The following is a 21,461-nucleotide window of genomic DNA, read 5'->3' as shown; positions in this document are numbered from 1 at the left end:
ACTTCTATTGGATGCAGTGTCTTCCAAACACATTTCCTTCCCCAGTTTCCCCACTGTGTCTGCTCTTGATTTTAATGCAGCGATGTTTAAAATAAACCCCAAAGAATTTGGCTAAAGAGTGTCAGCTTGTTTGTCATGCTTGCTTTAAAAGGAGGTGCCATAAAGTGGAACTGGTTTTCTGGGAACACGTTTGCTATTGATTGCTGAGGGTTGGAGGACGCTAGGGAGGCCCCATGGCTCCTGCATGCCCATCTCATGAAGAATTTGGGCACTGGGAAGTGAAACATGACGGCAGCAGTATGGGTGCTGAGGCACAGAGGTGGCTTGCAAGGACCTCAGGGACAGCTTCAAAGCTGAGGCCAACTGCTGCCTCTGCTTGGAGGACTTCCAAGAGCTCGTGATACTCCCTGTGGGCACAGTCTGTGCAGAGCCTGTGTGATGGGAGGCTGGAAGCTCTTTGGGTGCCCCCAGGACAGGGCAATGACCCAGCTGGGACAAGTGCACCCAGGTTCCAGCTGGGGAGCCGCGGGGAGCTGGAGCTTAGGTTCCTCCTGGCTCTGACTCCCAGGACCAAGACCAAGGAGACGGTCTGCTGCAAGATGCCTTCCCAGGCAGCAAAGCCTCAGGACAGAAAGCACACAGGAAATGTCACTGCCAGACTCCATTTCCTGTGCAAAACTTTATTTGCCACAGGCCTGCTACTGTTGCGTGTTGCAGGGGTGTGCTCCAGAGGAGGGAACAAAGAGTCCCCACAGGCTGCTCATGCTCAGCACCAGGCACAGAGCAAAGATCAACCCCAATCTAGGAGGCAAAGGAGGCCTGCAATGGCTGGCAGCACACGGTGACCACATCCCTTGCACTGGGGGTCTGCAAGCAGAGGGGAGAGGAGCGTGGAGAGCTGCTGCAGCCCCTGTGCTGCCTGCTGGGGCTCAGAGGCAGGTTGAAACCCATGGGTGCCAGCAGGGCTTGTGCCCCAGCACAGGAGCCCTGTGCAGGGCAGAGCCCAGGGGCTGCAAGGGGCCTGGCCCCTGCTTGCAGCATCCCAGCCCTCCTCCAGCAGCAGGGAGGAACACGGGGCAGTCCCTGGCCCCACTGCCCCTCATTCCTGTGCTGCTCCTGCAGGACCAAGGAGAGGTGATGCAGGAGTGGCTGGAGAAGGGCAGGAGCCCCCCAGGGCTGGGGACAGAGTCTGGGGGGTGCTGTCCCTCAGGCACAGCTGAATTCCCCGTGTCCACAACAGGAACCAGGGGCGGATGCTCTCCCCATTGAAGGAGGCTGCTGTGAAAGTGAAGATCTCGACCCAATTGTCAGCGTTGATAAAAGACACCTGCCCCTGGGTACAGTCCAGACAGACCCAGATCCTTGTGGGGACAGGGGACAGGGACAAGGGGGTGCGAGGAGATGTGAGAGACATGAGCTGCCCCTCATCATACTGTACAGCCCAGATCCCTCCTTCAGGGCTCATGTTGAGCAAACCCTTCCTCTTCACAGACGCCCTGGCCACCCCCACAGCCCAACAAGAATACTCTACCCCCTCCCCCTCCACCTCCACCTCCCACCAGTGCCTCCCATCTCTGAACTCCTCATGGCCTAGCACGCAGCACCGACAGTCAAATCTCTCCGGTGTGTCAGGAACCTGCTGCCATTCACTTTCCCATTTCACACTGCTGCAGGCCTCTGACAGGACAAGCCCACGATGAGCTGTGTCCGGATCCAGGGTCACCTTCACTGCAGGGACAGAAGGAGCCAGGGCATCAGGGGCAGAGCTCAGCCCTGGGCAGGCTTTCCCCAGATCGGGGCCAGGAGCTGCCCCACGGGGCAGGAGGTGGGGCACCTCTTGGCTCCTGAACATGCCCCAGCAAGGGCAGGAGAAGCACTGCAGAGGGCAACCCAATGCACACCTACCTGTATTTTGAGGCAGAAGACACCTTCTCCATGCTGGAATGAGAGGGGAGAGCAGGTCACAGCACATGGCCAGTGCCCAGTGGGTGTGGGCAGGGTGAGGGTCCAGCCCTGGGCTGCTCTGTCCCAGCTGCCCACCCTCCCCTGCACATTGCCTTAGTGTTTCCCTGGGGCCCAAGTGCAGTGACACTCACCCAGCTCTGCAGCATGTTTCTCTGAAAAGGAAAATAAGAGCAATGCATTGATGAGAGGAGGCAGGTTCTCATCAAGTGGCTGCTACAAAGCAAAGACCCCCAATTCCTTCAGTCTGGAGTGGGAGGGTGGGGGGGTGGAATAGAGAGTCTCACCCAGTATTGCAGCTTTTTCCTCTGGAAAAGAAAAGTGTAAGGAATGCATGTTCAGAGGGAACATCCATTGTCTATACTGCAAATTCTTTCAGGTCAGGGATGGACACTCACCTATCTCTGCAGCTTGTTCCACTGGAAAAGAAAAAGAAAGAGAAAAGCAATGTATGGTCAGAGGGGAGTATGCCCATGGGAAGACACCAAATGCCTTCTCTTTGGGTAAGGAGACTTACCCAGCTTTGCATCCTTTTCCACTGCTACAGAAAAGCAAAAGGAATGAATGGTCAGAGTGGAGAGACTTTCACCGCATTGCTGCTTCCATGGCTAGACCCCAAAATTTTTGCTCTCATGCATGGGCACAGACTACCTTGCTGCCCAACTTGTAGCGACCAGACCAACAAGGACCGAGGCCCAGCATTTTGCAAGACTTGTAGCATTAAGAACAGACAGTTGCGCAGCTCTCTGCACTGTGCCACCAAAACACAAGTGGAAGTGAATGCGGACAGGCGGAGGATGTCCCTGTCCCCGAACCATCAGTGCAGAGCGGGGCAGCCCTGCAGCTCGCTCCCCATCCCCACCTTGATCCCCGTTCCTTTCAGCCATCCCGGCTGTGTCCCGTGCCCAGGGCAGCCCCAGCCCCAGCACTCCCCACTCCCCCGTCAGCCTCCAGCTGCTCCTCCAGCACCCCCGAGCCACCAGCACACAAGCCCCCACAGCCCACCCAGCCCATTCCCTCCCGCAGGGACACCACTTCCCCAGGGGCTGGGGGCAGGGACTGCAAGGACTCACCCAGCTCTCGGCTCTGTGTTGCTGAAAAGCAAAGGCGGAGGAACAGGAGGTCAGCAGAGCAGCTTGGTTGCTCGGTGGGAACATCTGCAGGGGGTCTGGGCCTTCCCACCAGCCCCACGCTGCAGCCATGCTCCCTGGCCTCCCACCCAAGGCCCCTTGCCTTCTCCCCTGCCTTCGTTGCCCAAGGCAGAGGCCCAAGAGGATCCTAAGGCCTTTGGGATCCCCAGGAGAACATTCCCTTCCTCCCCCTATGCACCTCCCTGGGCCAGGGCTCAGCCCCGCTCCAGACCCACGCGGGTCCCTGCAGAACACCTCCCTGCGCTCCATCCCTGCGCTGCCAGCTTACCTTTCTTTCGAAAGAGATAAACACCGAGGCCAATGGACACAGCCAAAAGCACGAGGACCAGAGCCAGAGCCACCTTCCAGGGCTGGGCGTTGTGGAAGAAGGGAGCTGAGAAAAGGCAGCAGGAAAAGGGCTCTGTTTCCATGCCCACGGGTGGAAAAGCAAGATGCAGACTTCTCCTGACTCAGGACAAGTGCAGGGGCCAGGAACACCTCACCCTGGCTGTGCTGCTTGTACCTGCGATGTGCAGGGAAAATTTCCTCTCCTGCTGGAGGCGGCTGCTCCTGACCATGCAGGACAAGGGCCCCTCCACGCTCCTGGTCACGATGACGGCACCTTCAATTTCAAAGAGCCCCTCCTGGTCCTGGGAATGTGTCTGGGAGTCCGAGGGCAGATGCTGCCCGCGAGCATCCCTCCACAGCAGCTGCGGCAGCGGGTACCAGCCGGCCGATCGACACAGCACCCGGACACCTCCGGCCTTGTAGCCCCCCAGGGAGAGGTGGGGGTCAGCACCTGTGGCTGGGGGAAGAGCCTGCAGCTGGGGCTTGACCTGGGGAGGGATTCAGTTCCAAGGCAAAGACCCCATCTGCTCCCATGCCAGACACAGCACAGCCCAGCCATGGCCCAAGAGGCTCAGGGTCCGGACGCTCCATGCACCCACTCTCACCCCTAAACCACACCTATCGTTGGCACAGCTGAAGGCGCTGCTCAGCAGCCTGTGCCCAGAGCCCCCACAACATCATGGGGATGGAGTTCAAAGAGGTCCCTGAGACTGAATAAAACAATTGCATCCATGCAGCTTTTTCTCAATAAAAAGCCTGCAAGGGCATAGGTGTGCTCTGCTGGACAAGTGCTCACCGACAGAGGAGAAGCCCCATCAGACTCTACTTTCTGAAAAGCCTCATAGATGGCCATGAGGATGCAACAGGGTCCTGGGTGGGACACACAAACCCAGAGACACCTGCACCATCCCCTGGCAGCATCACTCCAGCCACTAACCTGACAGCTCTAGCTCCACAATAGCTTCGTCATAAGCATCAACATTTTTCACAGTGCAGACATACTGGCCATCATCAGAGGGTCTCAGCCCCGTTATTCGCAAGTCCAGGCTTCCAGCAGAGAGACCACCTCTGGCCAACTCTGTCCTCCCAGCATATGCCCCCATCTGCTCCCCGTACAGGTCCTCTCCATTGCGGTAGTGGTGCACTGTCTCAGACAAATCATCCCGGATCCACCTGACCTCCAAGGTGCGAGCATCCCGTCGAGGGGACAAGTGGCAGGGCAGCACGACATCCTGCCCCACGGTGGCAGTGACAGGGTGGCCTGGTCCCTCCACTCTGAGCTGGGCTGGGCAATGGAGAAGGGCACAGAGAGGTTTTGAGATTTTGCCATCGCAAATTTAGGGGCAGTGAGTGAGAAAGGGCGAGCTGTGTGAGAGTTGGTGCGTGCTGCGTCCCCCGTGTCCCATGGGAAACCACTGGGGAAACAGGAGAGGGAGAGGGAGGACGTGCAGGAGAAGGAGGTGTGCTGGGAGTGGGAGCCCTTTCTGCAGCATTTGTGCAGGTGAAGAAGAGCCAGAAAGGGCAGCCAAGGCAGCGCCCGTATTGCGTGAAAGAACCAAAGTGAAAGTGAAACCAAGCCGGGGCTGATCTGTGGGCTCGGGTTCCCCCTGCTCCATGGCCACTCCGCTGCCATATGGCAGCACTTGTGCCAGGCCCAGTGGGGAGAGCCCCCAGCAGCCCTGCAGGATCCTACCTGAGCCCAGCCGGAGGAGGAGCAGAGTGACGAGGGAAGTCAGGAGACCCCTGGCATGGCCGGTGAGGCTGGGGCGGCCGCAGCCCCAGGGGAGCCCCATCTGTGCTGCAGCAGGAGCAGGAGCTGGGGGCAGAAGTAGGGGCAGAAGTGAGAGGGGACCGAGGGGCTGCAGGCACTGCAGGCGGATGGGGAAGGAGTCCTCTTGGGCCCAGACACAAGGAGCCACAGCTAGCAACGCCTTGGGCAGGGCGCAGAGCCTGTGCTTATCATGGGGTGGGGGACACAGCAGACAGCCCCCAGGGGTTCTTCTCCAAGGGAGCCCCACCGAGAGAGAGGTCTCTCACCACACCCAGCCAAGCTGCAGGAAACACAGGGGTCTGCCAAAATTCCCCAAATCTTACGCAGTTCCGGACAACAGTAAAACTCTGGGAGGAGCTCGGACACTTGGGGGATGGGAGCAAGAGGCTCCAGAGCAGAGCGGGATCAGAGGCTGCAGGGAAAGTGGCGCAGCTGGGTGCTGAGACAGGGAGCAAGGGAAAGCATGGCGATTTTGCAGGTTTTAGCTAACCCAGGGACTATGTTGTATATCAACCTCAAGGACAGGACTGAGGTAGGGAGTACAAGGACAGGATGACTCTAAAAGACTGAGACAGGGAACAAGGTAAAGTATGTTGAATACTTCTTAGCTAACACAATTGTGTGTTAACCACAGGGAGAGGGCAATCCCAAAGATAAGGGAGTAAAAGACTGCATGCATAGATAATGGAACCAGCAAGAACTGTCTTGGAGTGCTGAAGTCTGTAAATAAAAGGAAGGGTCAGAAGTTTAGCAGCGAGGAAGACTTCTGTCCTTCATCAAAAGACCACCAGAGTACGCTGTACGACCACCCAAGGACTCTAGCGTGCATGCGAATAGGGGTGGGAACCTATGTTAATGATTCTCCAGAGACCTGATGAATATGTAAGAGACTTTTGGGAAATGAAATGAATATGTATATATCCCATCAATATAAACACCCTGGCAGTAACCATTGGTGTGCAAGCTACGAGGAGCGAGCCCCTTGCACCCAGTGCTGCAATAAACATACCTGCTTTATAACTCTTCAGGAGTTGTGAAGTTTGTTTTCTGCACCTCAGTGCTGACCGTTGTGCTGCCCCCCCTTTGCCCAGAGTGGTGAGGGCGAAGAACCGGCGCCACTCCCCAGCTCTGCCCATCCCAGAGGAGCAAGAAATGGGCAGACTATTTGCCCTCTGGCAAGAGAAGCCCTGTTGCAGTAGGGTGGGGGCATGGGCATAGAAATGGCTTCCAAAGACTGGAGGGACAGCTTCTGCTTGCAGCCAGGATGATGACATGGATGACCTCCTGTTCCTTAAGGAACTAAGGCATGCCTGTGGATATGCTGCCCTCGTCCCTATGGGGAAAGATTCAAACGGCCAAAGCTCAAAGAGTTGAAGCTGAACAGTATTGTTACCTCACAAACATTGAGTTGGCGGCTGACACTGAACTGGGAGGAGCTGCTGACTCTGTCGAAGGCGGAGAGGCCTTGCAGAGGGATCTGGCCAAAGGGGAGAGCTGGGCAGCCACCGCCTGCAGGAAGTTTAACAAGAGCAAGTGCTGGGCCCTGTCCCTGGGCAGGGGCAGCCCTGGCTGTACGTACAGCCTGGGGGGCGAGAGGCTGGAGAGCAGCCCCCAGAACGGGAGCTGGGGCTTGTGGCTGATGGCAAGTTGGATGTGAGCCAGCAGCGGGCCCTGGCAGCCCAAAGGGCCAAGCGTGCCCTGGGGTGCCTCAGGCACGGCACTGCTGGCCGGCTGAGGGAAAGGATCGTCCCGCTCTGCTCGGCCTGCTGCGGCCTCGCCTCGAGCACTGCGTGCAGCTGTGGGCAGCACAGCATACAAAGGGCATGAAACTGTGCGAGAGCCTCCAAGGGAGGGCTACAAGGACGGCGAAGGCTCTGCAGGGCAAGGCGTGTGAGGAGCGGCTGAAGGCGCTTGGCTTGTTGAGCCCAGAGCAGAGGAGACGCAGGGGAGGCCTTGTGGTTGCCCACAGCTTCCTGATGAGGGGAGCGGAGGGGCAGGCGCCGGTCTCTGCTCTCTGGGGCCAGTGACAGGGCCCGAGGGAACGGCATGGAGCTACCACAGGGGAGGCTCAGGCAGCAAGGAGACGGTCTGCTGCAAGACGCCTTCCCAGGCAGCAAAGCCTCAGGACAGAAAGCACCCAGGAAATGCCACTGCCAGACTCCATCTTCCTGTGCAAAACTTTATTTGCCACAGGCCTCCTGCTGCTGCGCCTTGATGTGCTCCAGAGGAGGGAACAAAGAGCCCCCACAGGCTGCTCATGCTCAGCACCAGGCACAGAGCAAAGATCAACCCCAAAGCAGGAGGCAAAGGTGACCTGCAATGGCCGGCAGCACAGATTGACCACATCCCTTGCGCTGGGGCCTGCAAGCAGTGCAAGCAGAGGGGAGAGGAGCGTGGAGAGCTGCTGCAGCCCCTGTGCTGCCCGCTGGGGCTCAGAGGCAAGCTGAGACCTGCGGGTGCCAGCAGGGCTTGTGCTCCAGCACAGGATCCGCGTGCAGGGCAGAGCCCAGGGTCCGCAAGGCACCTGGCCCCTGCTTGCAGCATCCCAGCCTTCCTCCAGCAACAAGGAGGAACATGGGGCAGCCCCTAGCCCCACTGCCCCTCATTCCTGCACTGCTCCTGCAGGACCAAGGAGAGGTGATGCAGGAGTGGCTGGAGAAGGGCAGGAGCCCTCCAGGGCTGGGGACTGAGTCTAGGGGGTGCTGCCCCTCAGGCACAGCTGAATTCCCTGTGTCTCCAGACAGAACCAGGCATGGAAGCTCTTCCCTTTCAAGGAGGCTGCTGTGAAAGTGAAGATCTCGACCCCATTGTCAGCATTGATAAAAGACACCTGCTGCTGGGTACAGTCCAGACAGACCCAGATCCTCGTGGGGACAGGGGACAGGGACAAGGGGGTGGGAGGAGATGTGAGAGACGTGAGCTGCCCCTCATTGTACTGCACAGCCCAGATCCCTTCTTCAGGGCTCATGTTGATCTCCCCCTTCCTCTTCACCGATGCCCTGGCCACTCCAACAGCCCAACAAGAATACTCTAAGCCCTGCCCCTCCACCTCCACCAACCAGCAGCGCCTCCCCTTTCTGAACTCCTCACGGCCCAGCACGCAGCACCGATTGTAAAATCTCTCCGGTGTGACAGGCACCCAATGCCGTTTCATTTCCCATCTCATTCTCCTGCAGTCTTCTGATAGGATGAGCTCAGGATGAGCAGTGCGTGGATCCAGGGTCACCTTCACTGCAGGGACAGAAGGAGCCAGGCCATCAGGGGCAGAGCTCAGCCCTGGGCAGGCTTTCCCCAGCTCGGGGCCAGGAGCTGCCCCACGGGGCAGGAGGTGGGGCACCTCTTGGCTCCTGAACATGCCCCAGCAAGGGCAGGAGAAGCACCGCAGAGAGCAACCCAGTGCACACCTACCTGTATTTTGAGGCAGCAGAAAATTTCTCCATGCTGGAAGGAGAGGGGAGAGCTGGTCACAGTGCATGGCCGGTGCCCAGTGGGTGTGGGCAGGGTGAGGGTCCAGCCCTGGGCTGCTCTGTCCCAGCTGCCCACCCTCCCCTGCACATCGCCTTGGCGTTGTCCTGAGGCCCAAGCATGGGGACACTCACCCAGCTCTGCAGCTTGTTCCACTGGGAAGGAAAAAGAGAAAAGCAAGGCATATTGAGAGGGGGGAGCTCCTCATCCCCTGGCTGGACACCAGACTGTTTTGTTGTGCTGCAGGATACTCACTCAGCTCTGCATCTTTTTTCTCTGCAAAACAAAAGCAAAAATAATGCATGATGGAAAAGGACAACTTCCCATCCCACAGCTCCCACTGGAAGAATCCAAATTCCTTCATTTTGGGAGGGACACTGTCTTGGTTTCAGCTAGGAGAGAGTTAATTTTCCTCCTAGTAGCTGGTAGGGTACTATATTTTGGATTAGTATAAGAAGAGTGGTGATAAAACGTGGAGCATTAAGGACAGACACTTGTGCAGCTCTCTGCACCGTGCCACCAAAACACAAGTGGAATTGAATGGGGACGGGTGGGGGACGTCCCTGTCCCGGAAGCATCAGTGCAGAGTGGGTAAGCCCCGCAGCTCGCTCGCTGTCCCCTCCTTGATCCCCATTCCTTTCAGCCATCCCGGCCATGTCCCGTGCCCAGGGCAACCCCAGCCCCATCACTCCCTACTCCCCCATCAGGGTGAGGGGCCAGGCCTGGGCTGCTCTGTCCCAACTGCACACCCTCCCCTGCACATCGCCTTGGCGTTGCCCTGGAGCCCAAACGCAGGGACACTCACCCAGCTCTGCAGCCAGTTCCGCTGGAAAAGAAAGAGAAAAGCAGTACATGAGGAGAAAGGACAGATTCTCATCAAATGGCTGCTACAAAGCAAAGAACCTCTATTCCTTCAGATTAGGGTGGGAGACTCACCCAATCTTGCATCTTTTTCCCCTGGGAAAGAAAAGCAGAGGGAATCCATAATCAGAGGGGAAAAATTCTCATCCCATGTCTAGACCCCAAATTCTTTGGGTTTGGGGATGGAGACTCACCGATCTCTGCAGCTTGTTCCTCTGTAAAAGAAAAAGAAAGAGAAAAGCAATGTATGGTCAGAGGGGGCATCACCTCATCCCATGGCTACTCCTCTGGGAGTTCTTTCTCTTTGGGGAAGGAGACTTACCCAGCTTTGCGTCTTTTTTTACTGGAAAAAGAAAGCAAAAAGGCAAAAACAATACATGATTAAAGGGGAAAAATCATCTCATGACTAGTCCCCAAATGCATTTTGATAGGAGAGGGACACTCACGAAGCTTTTCAGTTTCTTGTGCTGGAAAACGAAGAGAAGAACAAAGTGTGGTGAGAAGGAACAGCTTCTCAACCCTTTACTGCTATCACGGCAAGAAACAAAAACTTTGGTTTTTTGAAGTGAGACTTACCTAGCTTTGCATCTGTATTCACTGGAAAGGGAAAACAAAAGCAATGTGCGATCAGAGGTTATTGTTTTTCATCTCATAGCTGGTCCCATTTGAAGAACACAAAGGCTTTAAAGTGGGAAATGACCAACTTGCTCCCAGACTGAGAAGGACCAGACTAACAGTCAGCAACAACAAGCTTTAAGCTAGGCTCAAAGAGAGAGGTCAAAGAATGAGACACACAGCTTTGCATCCTTTTTTACTGGAAAAGGAAACAAAAAGCAATGCATGATCAGAGACGACAGCTTCTAACTCCATTGCTGCTTTCACGGCTAGACCCCAAATTTCTTTGCTATGTTGACTGGGCACAGAGCACCTTGCTACCAGATTGGGAGGGACGGGACTAACAGGGAGCAAGACCCAGCTTTGAGAAAGGCTCATTCATGTGGAGCAGTAAGGACAGACACTTGTGCAGCTCTCTGCACCGTGCCACCAAAACACAAGTGGAAGTGAATGGGGACGGGTGGAGGACGTCCCTGTCCTGGAAGCATCAGTGCAGAGCGGGGCAGCCCCGCAGCTCACTCACCATCCCCACCTTGATCCCCGTTCCTTTCAGCCATCCCGGCCGTGTCCCGTGCCCAGGGCAGCCCCAGACCCAGCACTCCCCACTCCCCCGTCAGCCTCCAGCTGCTCCTCCAGCACCCCTGAGACACCAGCACACAAGCCCCCACAGCCCACCCAGCCCAGTCCCTCCTGCACGGACACCACTTCCCCAGGGGGCTGGGGGCAGAGACTGCAAGGACTCACCCAGCTCTCGGCTCTGTGCCGCTGAAAAGCAAAGGCGGAGGAACAGGAGGTCAGCAGAGCAGCTTGGTTGCTCGGTGGGAACATCTGCAGGGGGTCTGGGCCTTCCCACCAGCCCCACGCTGCAGCCATGCTCCCTGGCCTCCCACCCAAGGCCCCTTGCCTTCTCCCCTGCCTTCGTTGCCCAAGGCAGAGGCCCAAGAGGATCCTAAGGCCTTTGGGGTCCCCAGGAGAACATTCCCTTTCTCCTCCTACGCACCTCCCTGGGCCAGGGCTCAGCCCTGCTCCAGACCCACACGGTTCCTGCAGAACACCTCCCTGCGCTCCATCCCTGCGCTGCCAGCTTACCTTTCTTCAGAAAGAGATAAACACCGAGGCCAATGGACACAGCCAAAAGCACGAGGACCAGAGCCAGAGCCACCTTCCAGGGCTGGGCGTTGTGGAAGAAGGGAGCTGAGAAAAGGCACAAGGAAAAGGGATGCATTTCCTTGCCCAGAGGGGAAAAGCAAGATGCAGACTTCTCCCAGCTCAGGACAAGTGCAGGGGCCAGGAACACCTCACCCTGGCTGTGCTATTTGTACCTGTGATGTGCAGGGAAAATTTCCACTCCTGCTGGAGGCGGCTGCTCCTGACCACACAGGACAAGGGCCCCTCCATACTCCCGGTCATGATGACGGCGCCTTCAATTTCAAAGAGCCCCTCCTGATCCTGGGAATGTGACTGGGAGACCGAGGGCAGATGCTGCCCGCGAGCATCCCTCCACAGCAGCTGCGGCAGCGGGTACCAGCCGGCCGATCGACACAGCACCCGGACACCTCCGGCCTCGTAGCCCCCCAGGGAGAGGTGGGGGTCAGCACCTGTGGCTGGGGGAAGAGCCTGCAGCTGGGGCTTGACCTGGGGAGGGATTCAGTTCCAAGGCAAAGACCCCATCTGCTCCCATGCCAGATGCAGCACAGCCCAGCCACAGGCCCAGGGGCTCAGGGACCGGGCGCTCCATGCACCACTCTCACCCCTAAACCAACCGGCTGGTGGTGGAACCAGAGAGCAGGGCTGCACAATGCCAGTGGCCCCAAGTCTCCCAGAAAACCCAGGTTCCAAGCTCCAGTGCCTCCAGGCAGCATCTCGGCACCAAGCTGTGCTTGTTGAAGAAGCCCTGAGACCTCCAGACAATTTCTCAGGTCTCCCCCAGCACATAATTTAAAAGCAAGCAGAGGTCCAGGTGCTCAAAGGACTCATCCCTGCTCCAGGCTTTTCATTTGGTCCCATGGTAGGCACAGCTGAAGGAGCTGCTCAGCAGCCTGTGCACAGTGCCTTCAGAACATCATGGGGATGGAGTTCAAAGAGACCACTGGGACTGAATGAAACCATCGCATCCATGCAGCTCTCTCTCAATACAAAGCCTGCAAGGGCAGAGATGTGCTCCTTGCTGGATAAATGCTCACAGACAGAGGAGGAGAAGCCCCATCAGACTCAAGTCCTTGAAAGGCATCGTCAATGGCCATGAGGATGGGACCGAGGCCTGGGTGGGACACACAAACCCAGGGACACCTGCAGCATCTCCTGGCAGCATCACCCCAGCCACTAACCTGACACCTCCAGATCCACAATGGCTTCGTTATAAGCATCAGCGTCTTCCACAGTGCAGATGTACCGGCCATCATCAGAGGGTCTCAGCCCCGTGATTCGCAAGTCCAGGCTTCCAGCAGAGAGACCATCTCTGGCCAACTCTGTCCTCCCAGCATATGCCCCCATCTGCTCCCCGTACAGGTCCTCTCCATTGCGGTAGTGGTGCACTGTCTCAGACAAATCATCCCGGATCCACCTGACATCCAAGGTGCGAGCATCCCGTCGAGGGGACAAGTGGCAGGGCAGCACGACATCCTGCCCCACGGTGGCAGTGAGAGGATGGTCTGGTCCCTCCACTCTGAGCTGGGCTGGGCAATGGAGAAGGGCACAGAGAGGTTTTGAGATTTTGCCATCGCAAATTTAGGGGCAGTGAGTGAGAAAGGGCGAGCTGTGTGAGAGTTGGTGCGTGCTGCGTCCCCCGTGTCCCATGGGAAACCACTGGGGAAACAGGAGAGGGAGAGGGAGGACGTGCAGGAGAAGGAGGTGTGCTGGGAGTGGGAGCCCTTTCTGCAGCATTTGTGCAGGTGAAGAAGAGCCAGAAAGGGCAGCCAAGGCAGTGCCCGTATTGCGTGAAAGAACCAAAGTGAAAGTGAAACCAAGCCGGGGCTGATCTGTGGGCTCGGGTTCCCCCTGCTCCATGGCCACTCCCCTGCCCCATGGCAGCACTTGTGCCAGGCCCAGTGGGGAGAGCCCCCAGCAGCCCTGCAGGATCCTACCTGAGCCCAGCCGGAGGAGGAGCAGAGTGACGAGGGAAGTCAGGAGGCCCCTGGCATGGCCGGTGAGGCTGGGGCGGCCGCAGCCCCAGGGGAGCCCCATCTGTGCTGCAGCAGGAGCAGGAGCTGGGGGCAGAAGTAGGGGCAGAAGTGAGAGGGGACCGAGGGGCTGCAGGCACTGCAGGCGGATGGGGAAGGAGTCCCCTTGGGCCCGGGCACAAGGAGCCACAGCCAGCAGTGCCCTGGGCAGGGCGCAGAGCCTGCGCTTATCATGGGGTGGGGGACACAGCAGACAGCCCCCAGGGGTTCTTCTCCAAGGGAGCCCCACCGAGAGAGAGGTCTCTCACCACACCCAGCCAAGCTGCAGGAAACACAGGGGTCTGCCAAAATTCCCCAAATCTTACGCAGTTCCGGACAACAGTAAAACTCTGGGAGGAGCTCGGACACTTGGGGGATGGGAGCAAGAGGCTCCAGAGCAGAGCGGGATCAGAGGCTGCAGGGAAAGTGGCGCAGCTGGGTGCTGAGACAGGGAGCAAGGGAAAGCATGGCGATTTTGCAGGTTTTAGCTAACCCAGGGACTATGTTGTATATCAACCTCAAGGACAGGACTGAGGTAGGGAGTACAAGGACAGGATGACTCTAAAAGACTGAGACAGGGAACAAGGTAAAGTATGTTGAATACTTCTTAGCTAACACAATTGTGTGTTAACCACAGGGAGAGGGCAATCCCAAAGATAAGGGAGTAAAAGACTGCATGCATAGATAATGGAACCAGCAAGAACTGTCTTGGAGTGCTGAAGTCTGTAAATAAAAGGAAGGGTCAGAAGTTTAGCAGCGAGGAAGACTTCTGTCCTTCATCAAAAGACCACCAGAGTACGCTGTACGACCACCCAAGGACTCTAGCGTGCATGCGAATAGGGGTGGGAACCTATGTTAATGATTCTCCAGAGACCTGATGAATATGTAAGAGACTTTTGGGAAATGAAATGAATATGTATATATCCCATCAATATAAACACCCTGGCAGTAACCATTGGTGTGCAAGCTACGAGGAGCGAGCCCCTTGCACCCAGTGCTGCAATAAACATACCTGCTTTATAACTCTTCAGGAGTTGTGAAGTTTGTTTTCTGCACCTCAGTGCTGACCGTTGTGCTGCCCCCCCTTTGCCCAGAGTGGTGAGGGTGAAGAACCAGCCCCACTCCCCAGCTCTGCCCACCCCAGAGGAGGAAGAAATGGGCAGACCATTCACCCTCTGGAAAGAGAAGCCGTGTTGCAGCAGGGTGGGGGCTTGGGCATGGAAATGGCTTCCAAAGACAGGAGGGACAGCTTCTGCTTGCAGCCAGGATGATGACATGGATGACCTTCTGTTCTTTAAGGAACTAAGGCACGCCTCTGGATCCGCTGCCCTCATCCCTATGGGGAAAGATTCAAATGGCCAAAGCTCAATTTGAGTTGAAGCTTGACAGTACTGTGGGGGACAATAAAAAGGATTTTTCAAAAATACCTAAACAGGAGAAGTAGGACCGGAGAAGCCATTGGTCCGTCACTTGACAGGGAACGGCATGGAGCTGCCACAGGTGAGGCTCAGGCTGGCTGTTCAGAAAATGTTCTTCTCTGAGAGGGTGGTTGGGCACTGGAACAGGCTCCCCAGGGACATGGCCATGGCCCTGGGCCTACCGCAGCTCAAGGAGCATTTGGAGAAGGCTCTCAGGGAAAGGGTCTGATTTTTGGTAGGTACTTTGTGGAGCCAGAAAACGGAGTCAATAGTCCTGTTGGGTCCCTACTGATTTGGGCTATTCTGTGATTCATGGCTGAAGCCTGAGACCACCTGCTCCCTCTGCCTGGAGGACTTCCAAGAGCTGGTGATGCCCCCCTGTGAGCACAGCTTCTGCAGAGCCTGTGTAATGGGAGGCTGGAAGCTCTTTGGGTGAACCCAGGACAGGGCAATGATGTAGCTGTGACAAGTGGGTCCCAGGCATCAGCTGGGGAACTGGGGGCAGCTGGAGCTTAGGTTCCTCCTGGCTCTGACTCCCAGGACTAACACCAAGGAGACGGTCTGCTGCAAGACGCCTTCCCAGGCAGCAAAGCCTCAGGACAGAAAGCACCCAGGAAATGCCACTGCCAGACTCCATCTTCCTGTGCAAAACTTTATTTGCCGCAGTGCTGCTGCTACTGTGCCTTGATGTGCTCCAGAGGAGGGAACAAAGAGCCCCCACAAGCTGCTCATGCTCAGCGCCAGGCACAGAGCAAAGATCAACCCCAAACTAGGAGGCAAAGGTGGCCTGCAATGGCCGGCAGCACACGGTGACCACATCCCTTGCACTGGGGGTCTGCAAGCAGTGCAAGCAGAGGGGAGAGGAGCGTGGAGAGCTGCTGCAGCCCCTGTGCTGCCAGCTGGGGCTCAGAGGCAGGCTGAGACCCGCAGATGCCAGCAGAGCTTGTGCCCCGGCACTGGAGCAGCGGGGAGGAACGCGGGGCAGCCTCTGGCCCCACTGCTCCTCATTCCTGTGCTGCTCCTGCAGGACCAAGGAGAGGTGATGCAGGAGTGGCTGGAGAAGGGCAGGAGCCCCCCAGGGCTGGGGACAGGGTCTGAGGGGTGCTGTCCCTCAGGCACAGCTGAATTCCCGGCGTTTCCAGCAAAAACCAGGGGCGGATGCTCTCCCCATTGAAGGAGGCTGCTGTGAAAGTGAAGATCTCGACCCCATTGTCAGCGTTGATAAAAGACACCTGCTGCTGGGTACAGTCCAGACAGACCCAGATCCTCGTGGGGTTTTTGGACATGGAGAAGTAGGTGCGAGGAGATGTAAGAGACACGAGATCTCCTTCACTGTACTGCACAGCCCAGATCCCTTCTTTGGGGCATATGCTGATCCCTTTCTTCCTCTCCACAGATGCCCTGGCCACCCCAACAGCCCACCAAGAACATTTTCGGTGCTCCCCCTTGACCTCCACCACCCAGCAGTGCCTCCCCTCTCTGAACTCCTCACGGCCCAGCACGCAGCACCAACGGTCAAATCTCTCCTGGCTGTCAGGCACCTGCTGCCATTCACTTTCCCATCTCACACTGCTGAAGGCCTCTGAGAAGATGAGCCGTGGATGAGCCGTGTCCGGATCCAGGGTCACCTTCACTGCAGGGACAGAAGGAGCCAGGGCATCAGGGGCAGAGCTCAGCCCTGGGCAGGCTTTCCCCAGCTCGGCGCCAGGAGCTGCCCCACGGGGCAGGAGATGGGGTACCTCTTGGCTCCTGAACATGCCCCAGCAAGGGCAGGAGAAGCACCGCAGAGGGCAACCCAATGCACACCTACCTCTATTATGAGGCAGCAGAAACCTTCTCCATGCTGGAAGGAGAGGGGAGAGCAGGTCACAGCGCATGGCCGGTGCCCAGTAGGTGTGGGCAGGGTGAGGGTCCAGCCCTGGGCTGCTCTTTCCCAGCTGCCCACCCTCCCCTGCACATCACCATGGCATTGCCCTGGGGCCCAAGCGGGGGACACTCACCCAGCTCTGCAGCTTGCTCCACTAGGAAAAGGAAAAAAAAAAGCAAGGCATGATGAGAGGGGACAGCTCAACCGGACCCCAAACTGCTTTGGTTTTTATAGGGAGACTCACCCAACTTTGCATCTTTTTCCTCTGAAAAACAAGAGTAAAAGCAACTCATGATGAAAAGACAAAACTTCTCTTTTCGCATGTCTTCCTTAATACAGACCCTTTTATTTTATTTTATTTTATTTTATTTTATTTTATTTTATTTATTTTATTTTATTCTAAATATCAGGAGGGACACTCACCCAGCTCTGCAGCTTGTTTCTCTGGAAAAGTGAAAAAACAAGGCATGGTGAGAGGGGACAGCTTCTGATCCCATGGCTGGACCTCCATTTTTTTTTTCGGTTTGGGGAGGGATACTCACCCAGCTCTGCAGCTTGCTCCACTAGAAAAAAGAAAAGAAAAGCAAGGCATGATGAGAGGGGACAGCTCAACCGGACCCCAAACTGCTTTGGTTTTTATAGGGAGACTCACCCAGCTTTGCATCTTTTTCCTCTGAAAAACAAGAGTAAAAGCAACTCATGATGAAAAGAGAAAACCTCTCTTTTCACCTTTCTTCCTTAATACAGAGCATTTTATTTTATTTTATTTTATTTTATTTTATTTATTTTATTTTATTATTTCATTTCATTTCATTTCATTTTATTTATTTAAAATTTCAGAAGGGACACTCACCCAGCTCTGCAGCTTGTTTCTCTGGAAAAGTGAAAAAACATGGCATGATGAGAGGGGAGAGCTCAACCAGACCCCAAACTGCTTTGGTTTTTATAGGGAGACTCACCCAGCTTTGCATCTTGTTCCTCTGCAAAACAAGAGTAAAACAACTCATGATGAAAAGAGAAAACTTCTCTTTTCACATTTCTTCCTTAATATAGAGCCTTTTATTTTATTTTATTTTATTTTATTTTATTTTATTTTATTTATTATTTTATTTTAAATTTCAGGAGGGACACTCACCAAGCTCTGCAGCTTGTTTCTCTGGAAAAGTGAAAAAACAAGGCATGTTGAGAGGGGACAGCTCAACTGGACCCCAAACTGCTTTGGTGTCTATAGGGAGACTCACCCAGCTTTGCATCTTTTTCCTCTGAAAAACAAGAGTAAAAGCAACTCATGATGAACAGAGAAAACTTCTCTCTTCACCTTTCTTCCTTAATACAGAGCATTTTATTTTATTTTATTTTATCTTATTTTATTTTATTTTAATTATTTTTAATTCCAGGAGGGACACTCACCAAGCTCTGTAGCTTGTGCAGCTGCAAGAGAAGGAGAAAAGCAACGGATGATGAGAGGGGATAGCTACTCATACCAGGGCTACTAACAAGGGTAAGCTCAAATTTCTTCAGGCTGGAGAAGACTCACCCAGCATTTCCGCTTTTTCCTCTGGAAAAGAAAAGCAAAAGCAATGCATGATCAGAGGAGAAAACCCATCTCATGGCTAGACCCTAAATGCATTTCAATAGGAGATGGAGACTCACCAAGCTGTTCAGCTTGTTCCGATGGAAAAGGAAAACAAGAGCAATGCATGATGAGAAGGGAGAGCTGCTCAGCCCATGGCTGCTCCCAAGGGAAGACACCAAATCTTTGGTTATGTGAAGGGAGACTTACCCTGCTCTGCATCTTTTTTCACTGGAAAAGGAAAGTAAAAGCAATGCATGATCAGAGGTTACTGCTTCTCATCTCATGGTAGCTCCAAAGGGAAGACACCAAAATCTATACAGTGTACAATGGGCACAGACCACCTTGCTCCCAGATTGGGAGGGACCAGACCAACAGTCAACCAGACCAGGTTCTGAGCAAGGCTCGTGTACATAGAGCAGTAAGGGCAGACACTTGCGCAGCTCTCTGCACCGTGCCACCAAAACACAAGTGGAAGTGAATGGGGACGGGCGGAGGACGTCCTTGTCCTGGAAGCATCAGTGCAGAGCGGGGCAGCCCCGCAGCTCACTCCCCGTCCCCACCTTGATCCCCATTTCTTTCAGCCATCCCGGCCGTGTCCCGTGCCCAGGGCAGCCCCAGACCCAGCACTCCCCACTCCCCCGTCAGGCTCCAGCTGCTCCTCCAGCACCCCCCAGCCACCAGCACACAAGCCCCCACAGCCCACCCAGCCCAGTCCCTCCCCCAGGGACACCACTTCCCCAGGGGGCTGGGGACAGAGACTGCAAGGACTCACCCAGCTCTCGGCTCTGTGCCGCTGAAAAGCAAAGGCGGAGGAACAGGAGATGAGCAGAGCAGCTTGGTTGCTCGGTGGGAACATCTGCAGGGGGTCTGGGCCTTCCCACCAGCCCCACGCTGCAGCCATGCTCCCTGGCCTCCCACCCAAGGCCCCTTGCCTTCTCCCCTGCCTTCGTTGCCCAAGGCAGAGGCCCAAGAGGATCCTAAGGCCTTTGGGATCCCCAGGAGAACATTCCCTTCCTCCTCCTATGCACCTCCCTGGGCCAGGGCTCAGCCCCCCTCCAGACCCACATGGGTCCCTGCAGAACACCTCCCTCCGCTCCATCCCTGTGCTGCCAGCTTACCTTTCTTTCGAAAGAGATAAACACCGAGGCCAATGGACACAGCCAAAAGCACAAGGACCAGAGCCAGAGCCACTATCAAGGGCTGGGCGTTGTGGAAGAAGGGAGCTGAGAAAAGGCACAAGGAAAAGGGCTGCGTTTCCATTCCAGTGGGTGGGAAAGCAAGACCCAGACTTCTCCCAGCTCAGGACAAGTGCAGGGGCCAGGAACACCTCACCCTGGCTGTGCTATTTGTACCTGCGATGTGTAGGGAAAATTTCCTCTCCTGCTGGAGGCGGCTGCTCCTGACCATGCAGGACAAGGGCCCCTCCACGCTCCTGGTCACGATGACGGCGCCTTCAATTTCAAAGAGCCCCTCCTGATCCTGGGAATGTGACTGGGAGACCGAGGGCAGATGCTGCCCGCGAGCATCCCTCCACAGCAGCTGCGGCAGCGGATACCAGCCGGCCGATCGACACAGCACCCGGACGCCTCCGGCCTCGTAGCCCCCCAGGGAGAGGTGGGGGTCAGCACCTGTGGCTGGGGGAAGAGCCTGTGGCTGGGGCTTGACTTGGGGAGGGATTCAGTTCCAAGGCAAAGACCCCATCTGCTCCCATGCCAGACACAGCCCAGACAAGCCGCGGCCCCAGGGGCTCTGGGATCAGGCGCTTCACAAACCCACCCTCACCCGCAGACCACCGCGGATGGTTCTGGAACCAGAGAGCTGGGCTGCACAATGCCAGTGGCCCCAAATCCCCCATAAAACCCAGGTGCCGAGCTCCAGCACCTCCAGGCAGTGTCTCTGCACCAAGCAGTGCTGGTTCAAGAAGCCCCGAGACTTTCTGATAATGTCTCATGTCTCCAAGAGCACAAAAATCAAAAGCAAGCAGAGGTCCAGCTGCTCAGAGGTCTCTTCCCTGCTACAGGCGCTGTGTTTGGTCCCCTCGTTGGCACAGCTGAAGGATCTGCTCAGCAGCCTGTGTCCAGTACCCTCAGAACATCATTGGGATTGGGTTCAAAGAGGCCATTGAAACTGAATAGAACAATCTCATCCGTGTAGCTCTTTCTCAATAAATAACCTGCAGGGGCACAGATGTGCTCCTTGCTGGACAAGTGCTCACAGACAGAGGAGGAGATGCCCCATCAGACTCAACTGTTTGAAAAGCCTCGTAGATGGCCATGAGGATGGGACAGGGGCCTGGGTGGGACACAGTAACCCAAGGACACCTGCACCATCCCCTGGCAGCATCACTCCAGCCACTAACCTGACACCTCCAGATCCACAATGGCTTCGTTATAAGCATCAGCATCTTCCACACTGCAGACATACCGGCCATCATCAGAGGGTCTCAGCCCTGTGATTCGCAAGTCCAGGCTTCCAGCAGAGAGACCATCTCTGGCCAACTCTGTCCTCCCGACATATGACTCCATTTGCTCCCTGTACAGGTCCTCTCCATTGCGGTAGTGGTGCACTGTCTCAGAGATATGGTCCCGGATCCACCTGATATCCAAGGTGCGAGCATCCCGTCGAGAGGACAAGTGGCAGGGCAGCACGACATCCTGCCCCACGGTGGCAGTGACAGGGTGGCCTGGTCCCACCACTCTGAGCTGGGCTGGGCAATGGAGAAGGGCATAGAGAGGCGGTGAGATTTTGCCATTGTAAATTTAGGGGCAGTGAGTGACAAAGGGCGAGCTGTGCGTGAGTTGCTGCGTTCTGTGCCCCTGTGTCCCATGGGAAACCACTGGGGAAATGGGAGAGGGAGAGGGAGGACGTGCAGGAGAAGGAGGTGTGCTGGGAGTGGGAGCCCTCTCTGCAGCATTCGGGCAGGTGAAGAAGAGCCAGAAAGGGCAGCCAAGGCAGCGCCCGTACTGCGTGAAAGAACCAAAGGGAAAGTGAAACTCAGCTGGGGCCGAGCTGTGGGCTCAGGTCCCCCCTGTCTCACGGCCACTCCCCTTCCCCACGGCAGCACATCTGCCAGGCCCAGGGGGGACAGCCCCCAGCAGCCCCACAGGATCCTACCTGAGCCCAGCCGGAGGAGGAGCAGAGTGACGAGGGAAATCAGGAGGCCCCTGGCATGGCCGGTGAGGCTGGGGCGGCCGCAGCCCCAGAGGAGCTCCATCTGTGCTGCAGCGGGAGCAGAAGCTGGAACAGAAGAGAGAGGGGACCGAGGGGCTGCAGGCACCGCAGGCGGATGG

General features: G+C 56.2%; 1 protein-coding gene and 1 long non-coding RNA gene across 10 annotated transcripts; one reads left to right on the top strand and one right to left on the bottom strand.

The window, feature by feature from the left end:
• Positions 1-660: 660 nt before the first annotated feature.
• On the bottom strand, positions 661-13,925 carry LOC118260300 (butyrophilin subfamily 3 member A2-like). Of its 8 annotated transcripts, XM_050716078.1 has the most exons (16): positions 13,561-13,918; positions 13,236-13,358; positions 12,480-12,827; positions 11,475-11,756; positions 11,242-11,346; positions 10,897-10,917; positions 10,114-10,134; positions 9,984-10,004; positions 9,860-9,880; positions 9,732-9,752; positions 9,613-9,633; positions 9,482-9,502; positions 8,932-8,952; positions 8,811-8,831; positions 8,620-8,652; positions 7,377-8,442 (listed from the first exon to the last, which is right to left on the bottom strand). In XM_050716078.1, exons 2-16 carry the CDS (start codon positions 13,333-13,335, stop codon positions 7,904-7,906), a joined length of 1,596 nt encoding a protein of 531 aa, XP_050572035.1. In that variant the 5' UTR covers positions 13,336-13,358; positions 13,561-13,918; the 3' UTR covers positions 7,377-7,903. The 8 variants fall into 8 exon arrangements, with proteins under 8 accessions (XP_050572031.1, XP_050572033.1, XP_050572030.1 ...); XM_050716079.1 differs by lacking the exon at positions 10,897-10,917 and having other exon boundaries at positions 13,561-13,920; XM_050716074.1 differs by lacking the exons at positions 7,377-8,442; positions 8,620-8,652; positions 8,811-8,831; ... (10 more) ...; positions 12,480-12,827; positions 13,236-13,358 and adding exons at positions 661-1,728; positions 1,906-1,938; positions 2,097-2,117; ... (6 more) ...; positions 4,378-4,725; positions 5,134-5,256 and having other exon boundaries at positions 13,561-13,925.
• Positions 4,750-14,333, top strand: LOC118260305 (uncharacterized). Of its 2 annotated transcripts, none has more exons than XR_007709199.1 (2): positions 4,750-5,195; positions 13,948-14,333. It is a non-coding gene; the product is annotated as an uncharacterized LOC118260305 (long non-coding RNA). The 2 variants fall into 2 exon arrangements; XR_004782214.1 differs by lacking the exon at positions 13,948-14,333 and adding an exon at positions 5,846-6,231.
• Positions 14,334-21,461: the final 7,128 nt, after the last annotated feature.

Source organism: Cygnus atratus, chromosome 33, assembly GCF_013377495.2.
Source record: "Cygnus atratus isolate AKBS03 ecotype Queensland, Australia chromosome 33, CAtr_DNAZoo_HiC_assembly, whole genome shotgun sequence".
Taxonomy (NCBI): Eukaryota; Metazoa; Chordata; class Aves; order Anseriformes; family Anatidae; genus Cygnus; species Cygnus atratus.
The sequence above is the reverse complement of the archived record's forward strand: the minus strand, read 5'-3'. Positions and strand labels throughout refer to the sequence as shown.